At 36.9% G+C, this 7164-nt stretch overlaps 1 protein-coding gene across 1 annotated transcript; it reads right to left on the bottom strand.

The window, feature by feature from the left end:
- Positions 1-740: 740 nt before the first annotated feature.
- On the bottom strand, positions 741-4639 carry LOC105059409 (large ribosomal subunit protein uL2). The gene is made up of 2 exons (XM_010942690.3): positions 4101-4639; positions 741-1308 (listed from the first exon to the last, which is right to left on the bottom strand). Exons 1-2 carry the CDS (start codon positions 4538-4540, stop codon positions 963-965), a joined length of 786 nt encoding a protein of 261 aa, XP_010940992.1. The 5' UTR covers positions 4541-4639; the 3' UTR covers positions 741-962.
- Positions 4640-7164: the final 2525 nt, after the last annotated feature.

A 7164-nucleotide genomic window follows, 5' to 3' on the forward strand; every position in this document is an offset into this window, starting at 1 on the left:
CTAGATCATATAGTCATCGCTTTCCAACGCATATTTAATGCCTACAGTTCTATTTTTTCGTTTAAAATTTTGAATGATAAAAATATTTTTTTTCTAAAAAATTATAATATTCTATACCGATATTACGACATTCTACATTAAAATTATGATTTTTTACACATAATGCCATAATTTTTCTATAGAATGTTATAATTTTGATAAAAATATTTTCTCATTTAAAAATTTTATAAATTTTTTAATAATAAAAATATTTTTCTTTCTTTATGATATTCTATACAAAAAAAATCATAATTTTAATTTTCAACATATAAAATATTATAATTTTTTCAAAAAATAAATATTTTTATTATTTAAAATTTTAAATAAAAAAATAAAATTAAAAATATTAAATATATGTTAGAAAGCAGTCACTACATCAAATGAGACGATACGCTCCATATTAAATTTTATACATCAAATTTTATACACTGCAAGCGGTGTACAAAGAGTTTTGCTTATCCACACGTGGTTTGGTTGCTGCGGAGATTGGATGCCTTGGGCCAAGAAACTCAAGTGAGCACTCCCCACGATTCTCCCGAGGAAAAAAAAAACTCCTACGAGGTACAAAGGAAAAAATCTCCTACGAGGTACAAAGGATCGAGGGTGGGGCTGTCATTGTTGACAAAAGCACACCTACAAGATTTATCATCAACCATCATATAAAAAGACATAAGCTCGCCTGTTAAACCAAACTGATCCAGTTAAAAAGCAAAACAAACAGTGCACCATTTCAATTTCACTGAACAACAATTCCAAATATGATGATAACAACATAAAAGACAACTTGCCCAGAAATCAGCAAATTACCAAACAAATTCTCGAATTTAGCTACAAAACCTCTGGATGAGTTTCCAATTTACGATTGACAGTTGCTCAAGCAAATGAAAGAACAAGAATAAGCGCGCAAGAATATAAGCAACTCTCTAAGCAGTCTTCTCTGCTTTGGAAGCAGTTGCAGCAGCCTGTCCTCGAAGCCGTCCTGTTCTTCTCGCAGCAATAAGACCAACCTTCTGTCCAGGAGGAGCATCACGGCGGACAGTTGATGCATGCCCAATATGCTGGTGGTTTCCTCCTCCATGAGGATGTTCCACAGGGTTCATGGCAACACCACGAACCTTTGGCCAGCAGTTCCTCTTCACACGGAATTTATGATACGCATTCCCAGCCTTGAGGAGGGGCTTCTCAGTTCTACCTCCACCAGCAACCTGTCCAATCATTGCACGGCAACCACTTGGCACAACCTTCTTTGCACCAGAAGGAAGCTTGATCCTGCATGAATGAAAGCAGCGCTGTCAAAATCTTAGGTAGCATATCTTTTATGCGCTGGTTGACTACTGTTCTGCCAGTGATTCATGTGTTGCTTCCTACATTTTCCAAATACCCTGTCTTACATTTCCAAAGAAGCTTACTACTTAAGGCCCGTTTGGATGATTGGGCCCAAAATCTCATGAGCCGCGCCAATGCAACTAGAAAAATTCAGCTAATGCTATGCTTATTCCTAAATACCCACAAGCCTTTGGAGTGGGCCGGCCCATGTCCTATAGAGAAGGGAAAAAAACAAAGACCTCAGGCTCATTTTTCCTAGTTGAATTGGCCCAACCCATAAATCTCATAGGATTTTGGGCCCAATCACCCAAACAAGCCTTTAGAAGTAGCTAGAAGACCCACAACTGTAATAATTATTGGTGCATGCATATGCAATTAGGAAAGGAAAACTCATGCCATTCATAGAATTTTATATGCAGCTTCTGAGTGAGAGGAGGTCTAAAAATACAAGCAGGCAAGTCCATGAAATGAAAGTAGAAAGCCATTATGCGACGTGAATAGTTTGCTATGCTACTTCACAAGAGTATTATATAACCATAATAATCGATTCTTATCCCAAGGATTCGGATCAGTTTTATGGACCCTCATCCACCAATATTTATGACCATCAACTCTTTAAATTCGAGGAAAGAAAAGCTTAATAAAATTCAGATAAGCTTAAAGAACGAGGCATCGATCTTACTAGAAGTTGTACTGGTGTAGAACTATTACCAATGCTAACCAAATTAGCATCAATATAAGAGGCATCCAACATCATTTTCTATTAGTTAAGATGAATGATTATGATACTTGAGTAGTAGACATTACCACTTACAGAATCTACATGTCATCTTTAAAAATCATGGGCTTCCAAATTAATGAAAGGCAGCAAAAATGCTAAGTAGAGGCAATTTTATGTTTGGCATCTCAACACCACAAACACAAGCATCAGTCATCTACCAAGTTTTTTTTTTTTTAAAAATATGATATCAAATCCAGCCTACTGGATTTTGTGGCTCACCATCACTCAAGTTTTTCATACTGGTTTGGTGGACACTAACAGACTCCTCTTTTCACAAATCTCATGGTTTCTGATCCAACAGAATTTGGAAATCAATGGATGGCGTGCACTCATAATTTAAATTTATATATTTTTATGAAGTAACAAACCTAAGGATTCTCTACTTCAACTAAAAATTTACCAAGATTACTCTGAATATGATTAGAACTCTAAAGTACCTAGCAATCAGCATTATCACTTGGTTAAGCTGCAGCCCTTGAATGAGGCTTGAAAATCTAAAGAAGATCTTCCGGAGGATATGTGATATTTATAATGCACAATAAAGGTGACGAGATGGAGTATTGCTGCTCAAGTTTGGTTAGAGGACCATATAAGGTAGGCTTATTTTAAAACATATAAAAAACCACAACAAATGAAAGCCTGGAACACCCAAATCCTACCACCAGTTGAAGTATACTCTGCTAAAATACTATAGCAAACTAGAACTTACTGTCATACTCCACTATCCATCCAACATTCAAAATCAAGATGTATGTCATAATTGTTGGCGTTTGTTCAAGTCTTTTTAATGTACACAACTTTCCAACTTCTTATCAAAATTATCACTGAGTACAAGACTATATTTTGCAAAGGCATATATAGTTCTGAGGAATAAGAACAATTAAATTAAAATCTTGCTGATCTCCTAGAAGTCTTGCTATTTACTATTCTCAAGTACGCCATGGCATGCTAGGCAACATGAAATATAGACACCCGATGTATCTTAATCACATAACATGGATAGTAAATATTTTGTTTCGGAAGCTTTACTAGCCAATAAACAAAGAATATTCATAACAGACAAGAGAAAAAAATAACAAGAATGTCATGGAAAAAAGAAATTTATTTCCGAAAAGATTCTCCATAAAAAGGGATGCTTCTTCAAATTCCTGAATGATATAAACATACATGCATTATTTTGTGAACTTGCGAAAATTTAATAAATATAATCTAAAAGAACTGCAACAGAAAAACAAACGACTGATGCTACTAAATTGCAAGCACAGGGCAAATTGAACTACTTGTTCTATTCAAAGTTGCTGTTGGTCCTTTTTATCAAAAACTTGGAAAAGACATTCTGAATCTCATCCCCTGGAATTCAATTCAAATCTTCAAGAATTCCATACAGATGTTCAAATTACAAACTGAGAAGACCATGAATATAATCTGAACTATAAATGAAGGGCATAATCTTATATAGCAGCAGATTCATGAAATTGTTTCACTTTTCAGTGCTGCATAATCCATATGGTGCATCATTACCCTCAGACAACACAATCCACATCTTAACTAAATAACCATCAAGATAAAACCCACAACAGTGAACTAAAAAATTCAGCTATCCTTCGGGATTTTAGTTTGGCAGCATTAAACTACGTCAAATTTTTGTCAAGCAAATATGATCCCATGTCATAATTAGCAATCAATTATACACAACACCATACACCATAACTAACATCCCCAACATGAGAACATATGCACGAGATTAATCACAAATCGCAAAACATTAAAAACAGCAGCACCAGAGGACGAAAAATCTAATATTTTGCCCTCTTCTAGGTTCAATGAAGCTAGGATGTGACAAAGGTACCATTTCCCCGCACCTACGCCTCCAGATAAGGGGAAAAACTATTTCTGATCCCAGGAAAATATCAGATCTCATCCAAAAACCATAGTTTGGGGCTAAGTAATGGACCTGGAGGTGCCGTTGTCGGGGTTGTGGCTGATGACGATGGCGTAGTCGCCGGAGGCGCGGGCGAGGACTCCGCGGTCGCCAACGTGGTGCTCGACGTTGCACACGACCGCACCCTCGGGGATAGAGCGGAGCGGCAGCACGTTGCCGACCATGAGGGAAGCCTTGCGGCCGCAGTAGACAAACTGGCCGGTGTACATGCCCTCGGCGGCGATGAAGAGCTCCTTCTGGTGCTTGTAGCGGAAGGGGTGGCGGAATGTGACGCGGGCGAGCGGGGCGCCGCGGCCGGGGTCGTGGATGATGTCGGTGACGACGCCCTTGAGGTAGCCGTTGCGCTCGCCGTAGTCGAGGCTCCGGAAGCGGGCCGGGCCCTTACGGTGGTGGGTATGGGAGCGGAAGACCGAGCCGGCTCCCTTCCTTTGGGCACGGATCACGCGTCCCATGGCGGCAGCGCAGGCGGAAAGCGGCTGAGAGCGGCGGCGATGAGGAGGAGGAGAGGGGACGAAGCGAGGGTTTGGGGTTCTCAAGAGAGTATTTATATGGTGCCGAGTTGTAGGAAAAACGAGGTTACGAACTTACGAGGCTTTTGGGTTGCCCTAGAAGTGGTGCACAGCATCGAGATTCGTGATTCGTCATCCGTGATTTGATGTTAATATCCGGACCATTGGACTAATGGCGGGCCACGGTGGAGACGGAGATTTGTAGGGATGGCAACGTATATACGAGTGTCCGTTGCCCATCGTTATCCCTTACTAAGGCTGCAAAGGGCCGGATTGATCCACGATTCGATCCAATTAGATTCGATCTAGATCCATTTAAGAGATTCATAAAGTCAGATCGAATTCAAAAATTAGATCTGTTCTCTTTTTCAGATCGAATTTGAATTTTTTGAATTTGGACCCAATCTGATCCAATCCAATCTGCGAAGATTTTTGGATTAATTTAGATTTTAAGATACATGATTCGATCAGATTCGGACCCAAACATAAGATCCAAACTCAATTAGAGTGACTCATCCAAATAAGAGTTTGAAATTTGACTAAAATTTTTCAAACCCTTCGATCTTTCTCATTTAATTTTCAAATTAAAAATCTCTAAAACTAAAAATTTTTCAAACTCTTCAGTTTTTTTATTCTGACTGTTGTAACATTTATAACAACCCAAGGAAGAATGATTGGATGGATTTCTGATAATTTAAATGAAGAACATCTTGATTACTTCTTCTGGCTTTTTACTGGCCTTAGTTTTTTAAACATTCTGATTTATGTTTAGTATGCCATGAGGTACAAAAGCAAGAAGGCTTCTTAAATTCTAATTCATTTTGTTGACTTTAAGAAATTTCAGAGTATGCTCAAATGTGTATGATGTTGTGTCATCTACAGTATATGCAGTTCTATTTTTAATCATATATAAATATTCTTCTTATATGATATTTTAAATTGAGATAATTATATCACTATATAAAATTTATATTTTTTTTTTATTTTTCTTCTTTTGTGTGAACTTCTGAAATCTTGACTCTTCTAAAAAATCATTTGTTTTCCCTCTGCTATCCAATACAATTAATTATTAGAAGTTATAGTTGGAGGATTAGAGGAAAAAAAAAAAGAAAAAAAGCCTTTCTTAGTTATCATCTAACATTAGTATTCATTGATGGTAGGTTTTAAATATATTAAACCCGTGATCTGATCCAATCCGAACCGGACTCATATTTCATGGATTGGGACCGGATATATATGAACCTGATCCGATTCGAATGATCTAACGGGTCAATAAATTTGTTCATAGATCCAACCCGATCCAATCCGATTTTTTATCGAGATGGGTATGGATCCAATATCAAGATCTAATTAAAAAATCGAGTCGGACTGAAATCATTTAAAATCCTGTCCGATCCGATCCATTTGCGGGTCTATCCTTTACTCATCTCAGGTCGGATGGGTAGTTCGGGTGTGCATTCGGTTCCCTCCATCGTTCAAAAAAATTAAACTTTCAAATTTTTATTTTATAAAATTAAAAATTAAATTAAAGTAGTCTACAACTGAACAAATCAAATCCAAGTAATCTCGGTCCGGTTCAATTTGATAATTCGATTTTGGACTCCTCTATATCGGACTTTTGGTCAACATTGAAAGTCTGAAAGCAAATAAAATTTAAAATTAAATCCTCACGATGGTGGAACTGCACGGTCAAGATGATGGCAGGGAAGTCAATAGTGATCAAATTATTAAAGGCCAATATTATTTGTGATTTTTTTTTTTTTTTTTTGTTGGTTTTGGTATAGAAATCTTCTAATGGGCTTGGGAATATTTAGCACAAAACCTACTCCAAAAAATATCTAGATATTTTAGCTAAAATAAATAAATTAGAAGAAAGAAGTGCATATCTTGATGTTTAATATAGCACAAAGTTAGCTATTCCACCTCCTCGCATAAGGTGGCTAAGCTTATGAAACATAGTCATGAATTCATAACAGTAATATTATTTTCAAATTGAAGTAATTTATGAATTTTTTTTTTTAAAAAAGGCCTTGAACCAAAAAGTATTAAACATATCACATGCGGTGCCAGGTATCCTATCATCCCCAAAAGAATTTTGGGCGGTTGCATCCCTCCCCAACTCTTTCTTTCTTCCCCTCTTGTTTTGACTTTGCACAAATGATGGTTACTAGTAGGAATGGCAATGGGCCGGGGCGAGGACGGGGGCCCCTCCCCCAGTCCTTGGCCCGGTGGGGATTTTAAAATCCCAGGCCCCAGCCCGTTTCTCAGGCTCATTTATCCAGCTCAATGGCCCGATTGGTATGAATTTCTATCTTAAAAATAAATACAAAAATAAATTTAAGTATAAAATATTAAATGACAATAAAAATATATTTAAATATCCAACATATAACATTTATTTGGCCGATCATTTGATAATCTATACAAATAATAAATGCAAAAATCTAACAAAAATTGAATCCTATATTTAGAACATTAAAGCAAATAGATATAATATCGCATCCCAAAATATACATCTCTTTACAAAGATCAAATATCTTTCATAAAGATCAATCATGTTATCAAAA

The sequence above is a fragment of the Elaeis guineensis genome, chromosome 16, assembly GCF_000442705.2.
Source record: "Elaeis guineensis isolate ETL-2024a chromosome 16, EG11, whole genome shotgun sequence".
Lineage (NCBI taxonomy): Eukaryota > Viridiplantae > Streptophyta > Magnoliopsida > Arecales > Arecaceae > Elaeis > Elaeis guineensis.

Bases quoted from the DNA above. Each gene is read 5' to 3' on its own strand.
- LOC105059409 (XM_010942690.3), bottom strand. From the start codon at position 4,540: ATGGGACGCGTGATCCGTGCCCAAAGGAAGGGAGCCGGCTCGGTCTTC. The intron at 1,309-4,100 runs GTCCATTACTTA...TCATTCATGCAG, and splicing joins CCCGACAACGGCACCTCCAG to GATCAAGCTTCCTTCTGGTG.